General features: G+C 42.0%; 1 protein-coding gene across 2 annotated transcripts in view; it reads left to right on the top strand.

The window, feature by feature from the left end:
- The first annotated feature begins 220 nt into the window (after window positions 1–220).
- skap1 (src kinase associated phosphoprotein 1) overlaps window positions 221–17,027 on the top strand; it is a 45,865-nt gene continuing 29,058 nt past the window's right edge. For both annotated transcript variants that reach the window (XR_015082452.1, XM_086016182.1), the window contains exons 1-5: window positions 221–310; window positions 839–1,171; window positions 2,121–2,226; window positions 2,653–2,678; window positions 4,031–4,147. Coding sequence is in view for 1 of the 2 variants with exons in the window: in XM_086016182.1 (XP_085872308.1) it covers window positions 1,132–1,171; window positions 2,121–2,226; window positions 2,653–2,678; window positions 4,031–4,147 (289 nt within the window). In the remaining variant the exon portion in view is untranslated. The remainder of the gene's footprint in view (window positions 311–838; window positions 1,172–2,120; window positions 2,227–2,652; window positions 2,679–4,030; window positions 4,148–17,027) is intronic.

Here is a 17,027-nt window from a genome sequence, read left to right as displayed (position 1 = left end):
AGATGTTTAGACAATTATGACACATAATTTGGATTTTGTGTAACGAATCGAACTAAAGATGAGCAAAAACGCAGCAGCAATTGTGATTGCGTTTTGTGAGAAATTGGAAGGGGGGGAACTTTTTTATTTTTATTTATTTAACTCAAACTAGGGCAAATGCTTCCGGGTTAATAAACAAGGTCACCTGGTTGGCAGGTTAGCATTTGCGTCAAGTTGGAAGCCCGCCCCCTTTCCTTTCCCTCTCCTCGGAGCAAAAACCCAAAATGGCGTCGGTGCTGAAGCGATTGCCCAGAGCAATTAAGCTATTAAGGTATGTACGAACTTATTGGAAGTAAGGAGGAATTGATACGTGGTTATACATAGCAAGATATAATTGTTACATCTGGACAGACGACCTAAAGTTTGGTTTCGTCAAATATAGGAGTTTTCTTTAAATGTGACGTCACAACAGTGGCTTCGTTTGTCAAATGCCATATTACAGTTTAATGTGTTTAGTAGTGTGATATACAGTATATCTATCTGAAAATGTGTAATAAAAATGATAAAAACATAACAATAATTCTCACGAGTGGCCATAAGTGATGTACTGTAATTCTTTTTGGGTCTATTTTGTTTCTTATCTGTCCAATTCGATTTCATTCCGTAAGTTTGAACACTGAGCTATTCTTAGTGGAGGTCTGTTCTGCAGTGTATGTTTAGTGCTTTGTACTTACAGTATATATGCGCAATATGGTATAATACAACAAATATAATAGAGGCCTAAAACCTTTTTCATAGTACTGTCCATATTTTTTTTTCCGTAATCATCCTTGACTTTTGTATGGCTGTATTGCTGTAGGACAAGCTGGGGCCTCCACTTCCTGTCAAACTTGTCGTCAGCATCAACTGAGAAACCACAGGAAGTTATCATCTTGTGCGCACGCCTAGCTACCTCCCCCCCCATAACCTATCCTCGCGTGTGCACCTCGATGCTACTGGCACGGAAGTTGTGTTTCAGAGCGCAGGTGGTTTTTGTTTCTGTGTCAACGCTGTAACACGACGTCAGATCGGGTGTGCGAGTTAAAAGCAAAAACTACACCTGGACGAGCACAGTCGGTCTCGCAAAGTGCGTTGCACTAGTGGACATCCGGAATGGGGACCGTTCCAAACGACATCAGGAGACTACTAGATGGTAATTTTTTTCTTTACTTAGTCAACCACACTCCACTTTATTTACTTTTTTAAAACACAGCTTCAGTGGTTTGAAGTGGGCGAGTGAAAACTCACTACATAGGGCACTCTGTAGTGGATTGGGAGGGTTTCAGAATGTAGCCATTATCATGCACAGCCAGGCTAAAGCACCAGGCCTTTGGACACACATTTGCATGTGTCGAGATATGAGTGAGGGTTTGATGGAGACAAATCAGATTTGTGATGTGGGCCAACCTGTTTGTTCGCAGCATCACAGAAATGGCTGCCACACTGCTCAGTTACAGTCTAACATTTGCAGTCTAATATATGGCATCATTTAGCCTGTATTCACATTTCACACTGAAGATAATGTCAGCTTTTTTTTTTTTATTTGCCCATATACACTATGACTTGTAGCTATTTTTTTCTGTAATGTGAACAGTTATGTGGCGATCAGTCGGACTTCACAGATGCATTTGTTCATATTAACTCATTCACTGCCAGACGTTTTCAGACCCTCTTTTACCTTAATGTTTGAAAAATTTGAAAAAAAAAAAAAAAAAGTTCCTGGGATTGAATGGCTGGTCTTGGCAGTGAATGAGTAAAAAGCCACATTTTTTTGGCAATGTGAATGCCCAAAAAATAAGAATTGTGCAGTGTGAATGAATCCTTAGCAAAAAAGCCACTGACGTGTTCAATCAATGCTTGTACTTTGATGGTAATCAAGTAAAACATATTATAGATTTAATTATGATAGTACTCTGCTTTTAACTTTACAGCCCCAAGTCTTTCATGAATCAAAAGAGAGTCTCATTCCAAATATGAACACAATAAGCACCATTTTCTCATTTGCCTAATGGATCTAAGGTCTATTGAGTACCATGGTTGGTGGCTTGCTACTATTTTAACATGTAAGCGCTTCACTTATTGTTCTTTGTGATTGTGTTCAGACTGCGAGCTGTTTGTGTCGGAGATCCTTCAGGACGAGCAGCTGAGTGAAAATGCGTCCGAGACCCGCAAAGTCTTACTGAATAATTTCAGGGTGGTGCACGTGAGGTAAGTGTCGACTCGACATCATCAGTGTTTTGCCTTTGCCTTCTCTCTCTTTTTGAAAGGTCCATTCAAGCGTCACAGTGTAATTTCATGGCCCAATTATCTAATGTTTGTTGCTAATACCGAACAAGAATTCTAATTGGTGCTGTAATTGCCTTAAACACAGTTTGCTACATTCAGATGAACTCATTGAGTCTAATGGCTTGTTGCTTATTGCTGTTATCAGTTTTTAAAGGTCTCATGCGAAAGAACCTCTTTCTTATCATTTCCTTTTAATTTGATTCAATTTGTGGATGTGATAGTGACAGAATTCATGGTAAAGAAGAGTCCGGAAACAACATGATAAAAAGCGCATGCACCCGTGCAGAAAAAACTGCTGGTTTTGTGGTCTTTAACTTAAGAAGCTGACTTGGTGTTTTTTCTTTGTAGAAACCCTCAGGAATTCCCCTTCCGCTGTAAGTAATCATTCCTTGCCTCGCCAACACATGACCTTTACATGCACACGCCATTAGCAACAACCTGATGGTGTGAATGTTTGTTAGCCTCACAGAGATGAGAAGATTAGATATTGACTGCCAGTGGTGGGAAGTCACAAAGTACTAATACGTCATTACTGTATTTAAATACCAATACCGTGTAAAGTAACACAGATTTTTCTACATGTTGACTATAATTGCTGAAAACGTGGAAAGACTGAGAAGTTTGTAGTACTCAATTGTAGAGCTATAGCGTTAAACTGTTTTTCAGTTTTCCAAATTTCTGGGAGGCGTGGATAAATTGGCCCCACGTGACACATTTTAAGGCCTCTACACACCAATCCAACGTCAGCACGTCGCATCGGAAAATGATTAAAGAACAAACTGCAAAAGCTGACGGAGACACCAATCACTCCAGAGCTTTTGCGCATGCGTGAGAAGGATTACACTGCTCATGCTCAGGACTTAGGTAACCAACCAATCATGGCTCAGCTTCAGAAAACACGTGACAACCAATCATCGCTCAGCTTCAGAAAACAAGTGAGCCACGATTGGTTGTTATAAGCCCTGAGCAACTGTGATGTCATTTTCAGCTGACAGCATGTGGCAAAATGGCCGTCCCCGAGATGGACAAAGACAGGTGGAATTTACAGTTTAATTTATATTCCACAAACGCAATATCAATCGAAATGCCGTGTTTCAGCTGCATAGAACATATTCTTGTAAAGAAGATTTGGGGGTTGACTTCCTGTTTAAGTATTGATCTTATCTATCTGTATCTTTGATGACACCATCTAAAAAAGACAAAGACTTGAAAGTCAACCACTGTTGATATTTAAGTAAACTGTTTGATGTTGATGGCAAGAATAATTGGTGGCAAATATGTTACCATCTTATGGAATTGAAAAGAAATCCCCGTCTAATCAGGAAACACACAGTCAAGTAAGGCCCCTTTTTTTTTTCACTTGTTACCATTAGCTAATTTTGCTGTTGTTTTCTCAGTTCCTAACATTAGCAAAGCTATGGGAACATGTTTTGATGGCATTAAAGCCTGAGCCAACACAGCTAGCTTCCCCCCACCTCCTCAGTACAGACACGAGTGTTTGTTGTGGCATGATATGAAAATGAGTATTTTAAGTAAATGACTGGGCCCAAAAAATCTTTTCGGAGACTGTACTTTTTTTCCTCAAATTTAGTTGAATCAGTACTCTTACATGAATCTTTTTTTTCCCCACGCAAGTATCTGTACTTCTACTCAAGTACAGCGTGTGAGTACTTTAGCCACCACTACTGCCGCGCTTGACTGCCCTTTCATCCATTGTTCCATTCAGCTGACTCCAGGGAGGAAGACGGTTCTGACGACAACCGCAGCTCTAGCCTGGGTCGCTCCGCTCCGTCAGATGACGCCTCGCTGGCTTCCGACTACCAGGAGGACGGACCGGCTGAGTGTGAGTGCCCTCTGTCTCACTCTCTCCGTGCATGTCTGTTGTTGATCGAGCGAGGCAATTAAATGGAAGAGTTATTGTTTGTTTCCTCTGAGAAAGCCGCCTGGCTGCACTGTTAACACCCTCTCAGATGGCCTCTTCACTCCACAGGAAGCACACATTGTTGTCCTAATTTGAGAAAACATATCACGCCATACCTCCGTGACATCACTGACTCCTCCCTCGAAAGCCCCCCCTCTCTTGATCATTGACCAGTGAGCAGGTGGGCTTCTGCTGCTTCCTCACAGGGCTGATTGGTGAGCTAGAGCGTCCCCCGGTGGTGGTTGCGAGCTGTCGGCAGGCCACACAGGCAGGAGCCGGTGTAGCTGCGGGCTAATGCCGTGATTGATTGAGCCCCGGCCCCTCTATTCTTTCACAAGCGGGTTTGAAATACAACACTGTACCTGAGGGGCCATGTGTGTCCTGTCCCTCTCTGGCTTTATCAATCTTTCCCTCCATCTTGCTCCCTCCCTCCTCTTCAGAATTTTTGTATTCCCAACTCGCCGCACCAGCTAATCGCCCTTGACATGCCGCAGGTGGGCATTATTGACTTGGGTGCCTCTGGTGCCCATTTCTTTTTTTATTTATTTTTTGTGGGGAGCACATGTAGACTATTCCGTGCGTAAAGGGGAAAAATGTTTACGGTGGTTTTAGCGCGCTGCTCATTAGTGCCAGCTGGTTGTCGTCAAATATGGCTACGTGAAGTCTTGCGTCTTGCGGCAGATGGCGGGACGATCATAATTATTTTTTTCACATTTGCTTTAAAATAGGCAGCATGGTGACTGAGCGGTTAGCACATCTTGCCCCACAGTTCAGTGGTCCTTTGCTCAATACTTTGACGACGCTTCTTTGGCAGCAATAACAGCTTCACCGTCTTTCGAATGCGATGCCAGAAGCTTCTCAGCACCTTGCGAGCTGCACCACGTTGGATGTCGATGTACAGCCATTTTCAGATCTTGCTGTAAATGTTTATTTATTTATTTTTAAAGCTCTGCCAGTGTGCATCACTGCTGTCAGTGTTAAATGTGAGCGATAGCCAATTAGGCTTTCAATGTGCAATTTGGTCGGGATCAAACAGCATCAGATAGCCGGACTCGAAACGTAAACATTTTAGAGCGGCATTAACAAGCGCAACCTTTGCTTCCCGGAGAGGAGCCTCTGGCGCTGTGTGCTTCTTTCTCATGATGGTGTTAGCGTAGTGAATGGCTTGTGTCCTCAGCCAAAGGGCATGTGGAGTTCAAAGTTCAACCTGTGTTCACTGGGCGCACTTTCTTGGGGGGGGGGGAACGCTTAATGAAAATCGGTGACATCATACGTCAGGCGCTGCTCATTTAAATTCCCTCAGGATGTGTTTGATTGGACTAGTAGGAGTCATGGACGTCTCTTTGGCTATGGGTGGAATCATTCACTCATTTCCCTCTCCTTAATCACGATATAGAGATTTTTATGTATAGCAGACTATATGATTCACTCATCAGTCGAATGAAAAATAATTTTGAAACACGCTGTTAATTACGTCATTGCTGTTGCACAATTACAACGTACTGGATCAACGTCAGCTAGATTACCAATCATAATAAATATTGAACACATTGGTAAATTCTAATAACATTAGGTTGTTTTAAACTAAGTGCATTTTGCAGAATTAATGCGAGATGGAATGAGTAATTGACAACTAAATGATTATCAAATTAATCTAATTTGGATAATTTATTTCATTGTTTTTGAGACCTTGTTTCATTTACTTTTGTTGTAGATATTTTCGCAGCACAACTTGAGTCTTGTGCTGAAAATCAAACAATACCCCAGAAACAGAAACTATTTTTCTATATCGCAATACATCAAGCACTTTACATTTTTCACAGAGCATCCTTTTCAAAATTCAAATATACAATATAGGGGATAACATATATTCACTATTACGCATTCAAACAGCACTACAAAATGGCGAACTGACTATATGGTGCACTTTATAGCAGATAGGCAGTGACTCCCAACGCAGCCTTTCTGCTTATTTTGGCCATCATTTTATTGTATTTGCGAGCTCCTCAAGGGCGAGGATGCATCATCCTCGGTAATCGCCGCTCTCTCGTCCCTAACCGGAGAGTGAGCGAGTGCCAAGTGGACGGCTGCGTTTCCTTCGCCTTGGTTTGATGAGATGCGGTGGGCCGTTGTCTTCGACGGAGCGGCTGACACCAGATTTGTAATGGCTGACAGGAACAGATGGAGGCTCCATTGTTAGGCCGGCTGTCTGCATGCTAATGTGAACTGAGTTTCACCCGCTGACCGCACCGCTGACCCCTCAGCGCGCCTGCGTCCTCACCGCGGCCTCGTCTGACGCCGACCATGCCCTCCACCTCGCGCTCGGCTATTTGGCGCTCATGCACCGTGCACCATTTTTCACCCACACGCACACACACTCACACACACGTGTATATATACACAAGCCCCTCCTTTTTTGCATGCATCACATTCCTGCACATCTAAATACATAAACACAGAGGCACAATGTTTTGTCCTCTGACACACACAGACGCACGCAGGGCACATCGATGGCAACAATCTGGTGCAGGGGTGGAAAATGTTTGATTTTTAAAATGGACAAATAGGCCTGGCCATTCAAAGAAAAAGTTAAAATATGGAGGATACTTTATTTTTTTGTAAAATAATATTAAAAGTAAATGTTATTAATTGCTATTTTCTTTCCAATCAACTAACACTTACTGAAGGAAATAATGAGTTTAAAAGAAAATTTCACCATTTAAGAAATGTTACAAGCTCTACAAATGTGTTATGTGTAAAATGGTTTATTTTATTATTGTATTTGAATTTATACACAATAACAAAAGGGGTCACAACCAGTTATCCCCAAAGGACCACGAGAGTAGCCTGTGGGCCTGTTCTAAAAACAATAAAATAAAATAACCCACCTGTGATAGGACATTGTGATTTCCTTGGAATGTTGTTGAAGTGATCATTTGAAAATGTAAATCTAATCATTTAAAATGGTCAGATTTCATATTTCAAAATCAAGGAACCTTTATTTCATGAGATGAATGACTAAAAAAAAAAGAATATAGTTGATGGCCAAAAAAAGGCTGAATTATTTCAGCAAATATTACCAGACCCTTGCTAATGTAAATTTAATTATATCTAATCTCATATCTAATTAATTGAGAAAATAACAATTGTAGAATTTACACATTTTCAGTTGTTTTATTATTTTGCATTTTCAAGCTCCAAAATGCCTTTTGTTGTTTTGTTTTTATTTTGTAACTAGTATAGTGCAGCTGTCTTTTTTTTTTTTTTTTCCACGCCATTTTCAGGTCAAGTTGATTGTTGTCTTGTTGTCTCCGTTGTTAGCGTCAGTGTGGCAAGCAGTGTTGCTCAGGTGTGCATTGTGATTGTGTCTTAATCTTAACCAAACCTGGGTTTGCCGTAGCAATACAGCAGCATTGTGTTTATTAAGAGTTAAGAGCTCTAAAGTCACATATTTGGTGATTGAGTAAAGGCAGGTGTGTTTTCTGCCTATTTAAGGAACGCCAGGCTTTCCTCCAGCAATTACAGTATTGGCAGAGGAATTTAGCGGCATTATAACCCGTGTGAAGTGATGTCTCGTGGCTTGCTCATTTGAATACGAGCAGCCAATCTGCAGTAACAACATTATTACACCGAGCTGGCAAATGGAATATTAAATCTAAAGGCTGTCAGTTTGGAACGGCGTTCCGAGGGCCAGTGCGCTTGAAAGCGAAATGTTCTCCATCAGCAACCTTCTCCATGCCAACTGGCTCCTGGCGGCGCGAGGCGCCAAGTTAACTCACAGGGAACTTTGAAAGCCTGAAAGATTTTCAACAGAAGTTTCTAGTTAATAGTCTGATTTCAACTGAAATACCTCTCAGGATGCAGGTATGACTTCCTCATCCACGTTGCGTCCTCATTTATTTGCTACTTAGAGATGTAGCAGCCATTTTACATGCAAAAGCCCAATCCACTGGGATAAGATTAAACTATTACTTTTTTTTATCTGAATACATTGCTTTTAATACCTGATCTGTGTCCCAAATATATTAGTGTGTGTATATTTGATAAGCACCAAAAACATGCTTTTGCTGGAGTTGAGCAGAATCCTCGCCTCTCAAAAACCATTCATTTTCAAGAACCCCCCCCCCCCCAAAAAAAAAGGCATTTTTGTTGAGCCATTAATGTTGCATCGTCAAAGAGAGCAAGGCATTTTCAACACTTGGTCAATAATTTGTAAAACTAACAGACTGACAAATCGTATTTATTTAAAGAAAAAGAATATGAAATTGACCAAATTTGGACACTGGGTGGTGTCGGCCCGATAGTGACGATATCTATTTTTTCTTGCGTAGTGCTCATAATGGGGAAAAAAATTATGTTACATGTCGAATGTTAATTAAAAGCTATAGCTTTGGCTCAACTTTCATGCCATTAAAATAACGTTTTGTTATACCTTTGCTACTATTGGAAACTGAATGAGAATTTTTTTTTGCTAAATTAGCTATATTTAACTGAAAAATACACCTTAGTTTCGGGTTTTCAGGCTGGCAAAAGACATTCACCACCAATAATTCTTGTAGACAAATACGCCAAACAATTCTCTTCAAGCCATGAACGGGAAACACGTTGCTATTCCAAATTTATTGCTGCTGTCGTTAACACTGCCTGGTTTATGTTCCCCTCCTCAATATTATGATCATTTATTTTCAAGGTCCTCTGTGTCTTTTATATAGTCAAATGTATGGCTTGTTTTAAATTTTTTGGAAAATTGCATTTTACTACATTGCGATGTCGATTTGAATTTGAAAAATTGTTCCGCCCTAATCTCAATTGCTGTTTACTGGAATTAAAAAAAAACAAACAGTAATGACGTATTTGTACTTCGCTGCACACTTGCTGTACGCATCACACCAACAGGCACAACCGTTCAATGAGGAGTCCATGTTTCTATGTCTTTGTATCGGACCACCTTTTCAACTTTTGAACTTCAGTCAACCCCCGTGAGGTGCCCGCGTCCAGCGTCGGCTTCCGCTGTGAGAAGTTTGCGACTCGATCACAGCTCCGGCAACGTTTGGCGGCGGCTCGTTTACGACGGAGGCGACAAGTATGTTAATGACCTCCACGTCGGCTCGTTCCCCTCCGCTCCCCTCGCCCGCCGCTCTCCCGGCGAGGCGGGCGGCCATTACGAGGCGGCGACAAGCGCTTTGCATCGCTGCGACTGTTCGCCATCAGGGTTCAAAAGTTCACCGCGTTCCCCCGAGGGCTACTGTGCTGCTGCTGCTGCTGCAGATGCTGATAGTCTTCTCCTCCACGCACCCCCTCCCTGCGCTCTCTCTCTCTCTCTCTCTCTCTCTCTCTGTTTACACTATTAATCTTGTGCTCGCTCTCTCTTTCTCTCACACACACTCATTCACACTGGCTGGCAAGACGAGAGCGGCTTGAAGGGGGGATTTGGACGTATTTAACCAAAGGGCATCCATCACTCTCATCTCGGTGTCCCCCCCCTCCCCCCTCAACCGCTGTGCAGCGGTTGCATCCTCCCCGTTTGTCTCACGCAGCCTCGGTCCTCGTTTGCTTTGTTTTATTGTTGCGCTCGTTCTAATTACAACCGGCGCTCGCCTCCGGTGTGGCGCTCTCCAAGCGCTTGGTGGATGGCGGGGGGGGGGAAGAGAGAGGCAGAGGGAAATTGTGCTGCAGTCCATCTGTAAGGCGGCGCACGGGCAGAATGCAAAGTGGGAAGTCCTAATCTCCCCCAGAGCTGTCAATGTCACAGACAAATAGCAAAACTATCAGATGCGGCGGGTTCACGCAGAGGTTAGCGTTCCCAGGTACCCTCCCTCGCGCTCTCTCCTCCTTTCTCTGCTGCCTTGCTAATGAGAATTTGATTTTGCCCTCCACTGGAATCCATTTCTGGAGATGAATGAAGTTGCGATGCCAAGCCCAGGTGGCCTCACTGATTTCTTAGGGAAATAAATGGAGGTGGGAGATGTGCGGCGGCCCGCTCGGTGCGCACACTTTACTGACTCCCAAAGCCTCTGGGATCCTTGTGTTTAATTGTTGCTCTAATGAGCACTTTAGGCTCATTAACATGCCCTTGTGGACTTATTGGAGGATGTTGTCGACGCATCCCTCTTGACGCCGCCGGCCCGAGTCAGCGCCGCGTGTCCGAGCCAAGTGGGCCAGGGCGGCCGTGCCTTTGTTGTCTTTACTCTCCTGTTTTTGACACCAAGTTAATGGATGGGGATTACAAAAATTCTTTTGGCACATGAAAATGTCTTGTGTAACGGGAATTACATTATCACATGGTCTATTTTAACAAAGCTGTGTGTTTACTTTTTTGCCTGTTAAACGTTTTGAATGGAAACTCACATTTGAACTGGCTTGTGCTCAAGAAATAGCAGATGACAAACCCAATGCATTTTACAGAATTAAAAAAAAATGTATTTTTCATGATCATAATACTCAGTTATTCTTACATTAAATTGTGTGAGCTATCGAATTGACATTCAACAATAATTACAAGTCATGCTTGGGGAAAATCCCCAGTTAATTAGCATGGAAACAATATTTTCTGATGATCGTTTTTTTTATTATGTAATGTATTCTATTTATGTTTAGTCTCTTCAATAGAAATTACATAAACTTTAAGTGTGTGTGTGTATGTGTGTGTATGAAGCTATTATAAGAATTCACACAAATCATTCAATTCAGTAAATGTATTTTATTTTTTTAGAGCATTAATAGTACAAATAATCACCTTTTAAATTAAAGTGTAATAGTGTCATTTAAGTATTTACATTTGTTGTTATATTAATTCCAGACATGTTTGAATTTGACATCTCAAAAGTAATTTTAGCTAAGTAGGAAACAAAATATTAACGGTAAAGTTAATGAAAATAATTAGTTCCATAAGGGACACATTCAAAGTTATAATTAAACTATTAATTACTTTTATTTATGAATAGGAACCGTGTGGAAAATTCAAACAATATAAATGCTGTTTATCACTGCTACATCCTTCTAATTTTTAGGTACTTTTTAAAAAAAACAAAAAAACAAGTTAAACATATATAAAGACATTTGTGAGGAAAAATGAAATCAACGTCTTTTAAATGGAAATATACAAATTAGAATATTTTTTATCGACTAGAAATAACAAAACAAAATCCAACCATTTTAATCCAAGCAAAATGTTGCCACCAGCTGTATTATCAATATTGGTGTTTAACCTATCTGTTTGTGTAAATAACAATAATTGGACATTGCTTAAAAAGTGACAGCCATATTACTTAAGAACCACAATAAGAAAATATGTGCTGAGTGTTAGTGCCATTTGAGTGGAAATAAAAGCAAGTAAAATTGCCATAACCGTACGTTTAAGCGTGTTGATTTTTCCCAAAGTGTTTTAGCCTCCGGGCTGGCTTTGACGGCCCCGTGTCGCGTTTTTATCGCCCATCCGCCGCCTCTCCTGTGGGCCCCGAATGCCTCCGTTGTTAGTATTTATATTCCTTTTTTACCCCTCTGCTGTCCAAGCGGCTGAAAAGCATCCCCAGCGATTAGAGGATCATTGTATCTGCACTTAAGCATTTGAATGGTGGTAGTAAATCTACAAAAGGGAAATTCAGGGTCACCGTTGACGCCGCTTATGGCCGCCCAGGGGGAAGCCCGTGTCACGTAGTAAATTTAGCCCCTTAGTGTGCTTCGCGTGTTCTGTGCGCGCATTGGAAATGTCATCTGCAGTTATTCCATCGCCGAGATCAAGAACTTTTGTTCTTTAAGTTGTGTGAAAGTACCGTAAAATAAAAGATATAACATGCACATAAAATGCTAAATTGTGAAGTGTATTGTGGCCATGAAATAGGTAGAATGTTCAAAATACTAATTTGTGGTGTCAAAATACTAAATTCTGGCCTCAATTTATTATAATTGTTATGATGTATGCGTGAAATTTGTGAGTTTACTATCATGAAAAACGTGGACATCTAGGTAAACAAATGAAGCGCACCCTCACTTGAAACTGCAATTCAAATTGCTTCTCAAGAAGGTGTGCTCCATTTGCTCACCCAACTGTCCAGGTATGATATTAATTAGTCGTTTGCATTTTGTGCAAACATTTGTGGTCCCAAATTTCTATTTTTTGCTCTCATTGTGTCTAGTTCTTGGCCACGAATGAACATTTTATGTTAATGTTTTAGCTCTACCGTGTTGAGACAATTGATTTTTTTCCCCTCATGTCATAACCAGGGTTGTGGCCACAAATGACTTAATTGTGGCCACTAAACAGGTATATTATTGCGCATGCAATATTAAGTTGTTTGTTGAATCATTCACATGAACAACGTAGCTTCCGTTAAGCAACTTTCACGATCCTTAGTTTCTTCTCCCTTAGCTTGGACAAATGTTTAGGAATGATTTTAATATTTAATTTTTATTTGGTAGCATATTATATGTACTTTGTGGCCACAAACTAGTATTTTTTTTTTGCCATGTCACGTCTACGGCTGCATATGAAATTGTTACTGTGATGACTGGAAAAAACAAAAAAACCCAGAAAACTTCCTATATCCAAATTGGAGCTGAAAGAAATTGCCCAATCAGTACTGCTTTGTGTTGCGGCCTCCATTGGCTTTTTACCTGCAGAGATTTGTGACTTAATCTGATTGACGCGCCTGATCAAAAAGCCCAACATAAATTGCCGGTGCCATTAAAGCTGATTAGATGACGACGCAGGCATCTCCCCAGCCTGCCGTAATGCGCCGCATGTTTTGTGTGCATTAGGAGCTTCTAAACACGCTCTCTGTATCGACGACTTCGGTCCTAATCACATCAGGCCGAGGGAGGAGGCAAAGGGAGGACGCGGTGCCCTTAACCTCAGTGCCTGTCGGTCTGCTCGCTCGCTGCAGGGACGCGCCGCAAAGGCCTCCCTTCCGTAATGAGGAAAAATGCGTCAATTTGGCCTGGGCCCGTGCGCAGATTGAGCGCCGGGCGGGTGAAGGTGCACCCAGTGAATCCTTTTTCCTAATCAAGGACGCCATCTGAGAGGCTCTGCGGTCGCTCGCTCGCTCCGTGGAATCAGCAGCATTCCACCCCGCAGCCCCCTCAGGGCCGAGCCGCCTCTCTCTGCCTTCTGTTTCACCTCATCAGCAGGGTTCACGCGGGGGTCACGCCCCTCCCCGCCACCCCAAAACACTACATTCAATGCAATACCTCTCGCATCCAAGGACTAAGCACAAGACAGAGGGAGCATATGACATCTTGATGCCTACCTGTGCTTTGTCACCTCCTGGGCTCATCCCACTAAGTGCATATTAATGCTTGCTCACACAAAATGCATGCCAAAAGCCTTGTATTTATTGAAACCCAAGATCATAGCCAACTTGTTTGACCGCTGTGGCAACAAGAGTTGTCACCTAGACAATTGTTTTTCATTAAAACATTGCTGTATTTGCATATATACACGTGTGTGTGTGTGTGTGTGTGTATATATATATATATATATATATATATATATATATATATATATATATATTAGGGATAGACTGATGATCAATGTTTTGACGAATGTCGGCATCAGCCTTTTTAAAAATTCTAATGGCCTATAATTAATCAAATTAAAACTGTGTTAACGTCAAGAAAGTATTTATTTACATTTTTTGCTAACTTTATAAGAGATTCTACTGACCCTGGGATCACGATGCACATTTTGTTTCTGTCTGAAATCAAGTAGTACTGATGAAAAATAAATATTACTACATAAGTCATAGGCAGTTTCTTTACTAAATTTGCATCCTATTATATAATACACATCAACATAGGGAACACATAGCATTTAACTTCCATGTTTGGCTTCCTGCAGATCCAGTGAAACGGCCTTTTCCTAAGCATGACCCCCTGCTATGTGAACCACTACACTTACACCCCCATATACTCTTCTGCATTATCTCATCTGGATCTCTGCTGCTCTGGCACGTCGTAACGGGCATCAACGCTGCATTATGACCACCGTTAGTTCTAATGCGGCGTATTAGCCCTGCCGCCCGAGCATTTCCTTCCATTCCTGATTGACTTTGAGCTCGACCGGAGTGGATTTTAATGAGAGTAGTCATTAAGTTCCTCTGCTGCCGCCGCCGCCATCCGTCATCCATCAGGCTTCAGTCTTCTGAGCTCGTAACGTCACGCTGAGCTGGTGTGAGTAACCACATGAGAGACGCGCCAAACAGCTGGCCGCCCCATGCATTGTGTGTAGACTCTCCTCAATGCTAATGTCTGTTCAATTCAGCCTTGACCACGATACTTGTACACACAAATACACAGTGGCTAATTCTCTTTGTTTTATGTTTAGTTTGACAGTAAACTTTAACTGGGAGTGGCAATAACCAGCTTGAAGCCTTTTTTGTTTAGTTGGTCTTACAGCTAGCTGGCAGCTAGCATACAGTGCTTGTGTCTTCAATTAAACTTAAAGTCCCAGGTCGGTCACTCGTATCTCAAGGCATCACTGTATCTCTATCTCTCGCTCTCGATCTCTGTTTCTCTACCTGTCTCTCTCTCTATTGCAATGCAAACCTGTTGTTCATGTCTGCTTTTTTGAAGCCTTTTGTTGCTACTACACATCACCTCCATTTAGCAAACACGCCGCATCCGTCCGCTTGTCTCTGCTGCTAATTGCGCTCCACTAAATAGTTTATGCGGGAAAGATCGATACGTTCCCATCAAATTAATGTCAATAGCGGAGCTGTGGATGGTGCTAATTAAAACTCAAAAGGGGATGAAAATGAAGTCGTGCTATTGGCCTGAATAATTGATTGAGCAATTTATGATTTGTATGAAAAAGTGCAGCCGTCTGCTCGCAGATTTTTGATGAGGCCTTAATAACATGCATTAGAGGGCAGTGCTAGGTAAACTATAGCCCGCGGGCCACATATGGTTCATTCTGTTCTGTAATAAGCCCCGCTGTGGCTTTGCATTGAGAGTCCTGTAATGTTTTGATTTGTTGCATTCCTTTTTTGTTTTTTTCCCTTCCTGTATTTAGTTAACCCTCCTGTTAGGTAGGTTTAGTGGGTCAAATATAAACAGTGAGCAGCTAGCTGTTATCATCTGATCATCTCTGAACTTCCACCTCTGCCAGTAGCGATTCAGTCCGAAAATACAATTAGGAACGATTAGGCGTTTTTCAGCCAGTAGTTTGTTCTACAGAAAAATTTGCAAGTAGATGACTTAGCAAATGGCAAATAGTCGAGGATTTGCTGTGCAAATAAAAGCCCATTTACTGTGATTGTTTCCTGTGCATGCCGCCCCCCTGTGGAATAATGTAGAACAATCCCATTTTCTTGAGGTGGCGTGAGGTCAGGTGACTCAGGAGTGTACTTTGCGCCTAAATGTGTGATGTTTATTGACTCAAGCATGTTGCACCTACTTTGCCGGGCTCGACCTCTTGAGACGAATGAAGAGCGAGGAAGCAGACGGATGAGGGGATTAGAAAGCGGGCTGCCGGCGGATAGATGAGGTGGGAGAGCGTAATGGCCGCCGTTTGTTATGATGGACCGATTCGGGTTCTTTGACAAAGCCGCCCCTTCTCGCACCTCCGTATTTATAGTGTCGGCGGTCAGTCCATCCACAAAGGCGAGATGGTGATACGTTAACGCCTGTGTGTCGCGCTCATCTGTCAGAATCGTACACCCGGAATGCAGGAGACATCACTGAGACTCCGGCTAGCTTCCGGAAATTATCATCTGCACTTCACGTGGCCCCTCCTTTTCAAGGTTTTCAATTAGGATCATATCATTTATGATACTATTTTCTGAGCGATAAGACATGATTGGTTATAAACAAAACAATATTTACCTGTTTAAAAACAAAACATAAAACTAATTTAGAAGGAAAATCCACCATTCTTCTTATAGCATCATAATTCTTATATCATTATCTTATTTTTCTTTTGGTTTTAAGACTGCCCCATCAATGCGGTGCAATCGCAGTTTAATACGACACTGGTCATAATTACACCTACAAATTTCCTTTGCAGGAAAACACTGTTAACCCTTGGCTGGCTTCCCACCGTGCGAATGCCAGGTGACGAATGATTGTGGAGGAAGCTGAACTTTGTTTTTGACACGCGGAAACGACACATCACAACCTGACCCCCGAGGCCCACCTTGGGTCAGTTTCACCATTTTTCCCGGCTGAAGGCTGAAAAAAGACACCAATGTACACATTTCCCCACCCAGAGCTTCAATGCTAATGTAAACGAGTACTTATTAGCGTGTTTGTCAAGCAGTCACGGATGTAAACATCACACTGAAGATGTGACTTTGCAAATGAAACGGGTCGAGTCGGTGCAGCGTGAGCAGATGAATGGCTGCAGAGCTCAGCGGCACTGTAAATGTATTGATCCCACTTCCCCAAAGCCTCGCGGCTATGTATTTGATCCATAGTGTGGAAGTCTACATCGCCATGATGACTCGCCTCGGGAATAAAGATCATCCTGGAAGGAACCGGTGTAGAAAAGATGAATTAAAAGCTACAAGCAGCAATGAATCCACTCTTTTTGGGCCAATCCTTGAAATAATCATCAAACTTTGACACATTTCCCTCCTCCATTGGTTGGCGTAGAAAAATAAAGCTGCAATTTGGCCTCGTTGTTGAGGACGTGAATTGGCTGCTTCAAACAGAAAACGCCAACTTCCTGTTGAAGTTTGGGCATATGTCCTTGAGGCTTTTTCCAATTTCCTGTCAGGGAGGCAGACTTTTTTTTTTTTTTTAATTAATTTTTTTTATGCCAAGTTTTTTTTTATTACAACCTTGCTGCCATGCCCCACCCATATTA

Source organism: Filicampus tigris, chromosome 19, assembly GCF_054856515.1.
Source record: "Filicampus tigris isolate MCC_2025a chromosome 19, RoL_Ftig_1.0, whole genome shotgun sequence".
Taxonomy (NCBI): Eukaryota; Metazoa; Chordata; class Actinopteri; order Syngnathiformes; family Syngnathidae; genus Filicampus; species Filicampus tigris.
Note: the sequence above shows the minus strand (reverse complement) of the source record. Positions and strands in the feature narration are given on the sequence as shown.